Raw genomic sequence first — 2,065 nt, forward strand, 5'->3', positions numbered from 1 at the left:
AGCAGACAGTCCACCGTGGGAATTAAATTGAGTACATTTGGGAAAATCCAATAATCCACATCCTAATGTAAATGCAGAGTCATTTACTCAACACTTTTCAGGAATAAAAGCATAAGGTACTCTACATTAGAGACTCTCTCTCTTACCCTCTCTTGCCGTATTTCTTCTGTCTGCTTCTGTACACAGTTACCTCTCAGTATTCTACACTAGGGAGGCTGCTAAGGATAACCAACACCTAAGCAGTGAATTTTAAAACAATGTATTCAACTGATATAAATTAGGGGGGTTTTTGCTTCCTAATTCAGTTTGACTTAGATTAAAACTATTATTAATCTCCATTTCCTAATATACAAGCACAGGTAAGAATGGAAAAGTGGTTAAAATATTTAAAACTAACCTCAGATTACCTACACACTGACAATCAATGGTGCATTATTCTAAGAAAAATGAGGAAAAAAAAAAAAAAAACCCAACAACTTAGTTTTTAATGCTCTTCTGAGAAGCGTACCTGAAGGCTGACTTACCCTATATGCCCTACAATAAAGCAGTTGTATTTTGACTATTCAGTTCCAAACATCCTAAGTATTCCTACCTATGAAATACTTAACTGCTTTTTCTTCAAATTGAGCTTCATTCTGATTTTTCACTGCAGTCTGACTAGAATCTTCCCAAGATGCAAGTTTAAACTGTAGCTTCGGCTGTTTAAGAGAAATGTGAGTTATAAAAAACAGAGCTGGAAACCTCTATTATCTTAAAATAATTGAAAGTGCTACATATAGAAATAACTTTTAAAATAACACTAATGAGACTATAATAATTTCAAACTAATTTTTAAATTTCTGCACTTAGAGAAAATAGTATCATGTAGAACCCTTAATGGTCCCCCAAATAATTCCTTACCTAACTTAAAGTCGCGAATTTTAGGAAAATCATCACTTGAAACTTAAAATGTTTTATTCTTCAGGATTATAAATAAAGCATAGTGATTTAGTTAAAAGTGTACTCAGTTGTCTTGCTTTCAAAATCATCCCTGGAAGTAAATGATCCTAAATTCCAAAGCCTAAGAAATGAAGGAATACAGAAGACTGGAGTTTGTCAATAGTCATACCTGGGCAGTTTTAGCCAGTTAGGAAAGCCACTCTTAGCACCCACTACCTTACCTGTAGATAATAGAGTGCTGATGCAATGCTATTGTAGGAGCTCAGAAAGGTCTAATTACTTAAAATTGTACTTTCCTTCCATTTACCAAATTATTTAAAATTCTACCAACAGAAATTTATTCTTTGAGGGAGAACTCCAAAATTTATTCTTGAACCCCCCCATGCCAGTTCATCCTTTAAGAGGCAAACATTTTTGAGATAGATAACCATTAAACTAGCAAAGTAGGAACACAGTGGGACAAATCTAGCCAGCTACCTGTTTTTACAGACACACAAGTTAAAAATGGTCTTTACATTGTTTCTTGGTTGAAAAAAAACAAAGTAAGAATATTTCACGATGTGAAAATTATATAAAATCCAAATTTCAAAATCCATAAATCAAGTTTTATTGGAACACAGCCTGATCATTCCCTATGTATTGTCTATGGCTGCTCTCATGCTATAATGCAGAGTTAAGTTGTTGCAAGACAGCTTAAGTCCTGCAAAAATGAAAATATTTAGATGTGGCCCTTTAGGAAGTGTGGTGACCCTTGTTCTAAGGTGTTGATATCCTATAAGTATATTACTTCCTGCCTCACAGAAGACACCCTGTAGAAAACCCTGTAGATTACTGAAAGGAGAGGATAAAGTGACACACACTGAGCCAGGACAAGAAAAGATAATAGGAACCACACAATTTTTACCCAACTTTTACATTTTAAAACAAAATTTAAAAGTTGAGTATGCATAAATACATACAGGTACACCCAGAATATAAACCATTCCTCAGGCAATAGAAGTTTCTTCCTTTTGTCCTTTATTCCTTTTATCCATCATTCTTTTTTCCTTCAAATGTCTTTCTTTCCTTCCTTGTTTTCTTTCTCCTCCCTCCTTTCCACTCATTTATTCACTTAATTAATTCATCC

At 34.0% G+C, this 2,065-nt stretch overlaps 1 protein-coding gene across 1 annotated transcript in view; it reads right to left on the reverse strand.

The window, feature by feature from the left end:
* Window positions 1-2,065, reverse strand: part of LOC103603385 (centrosomal protein of 128 kDa-like) — a gene marked incomplete at its 5' end in the record, with an annotated part of 78,187 nt that overhangs the window by 63,078 nt on the left and 13,044 nt on the right. Inside the window, one exon of the mRNA XM_008587890.1 lies at window positions 609-698. Within this exon, the coding sequence (XP_008586112.1) occupies window positions 609-698 (90 nt within the window). The remainder of the gene's footprint in view (window positions 1-608; window positions 699-2,065) is intronic.

This window comes from Galeopterus variegatus, unplaced genomic scaffold (assembly GCF_000696425.1).
Source record: "Galeopterus variegatus unplaced genomic scaffold, G_variegatus-3.0.2 Scaffold4579, whole genome shotgun sequence".
NCBI lineage: Eukaryota > Metazoa > Chordata > Mammalia > Dermoptera > Cynocephalidae > Galeopterus > Galeopterus variegatus.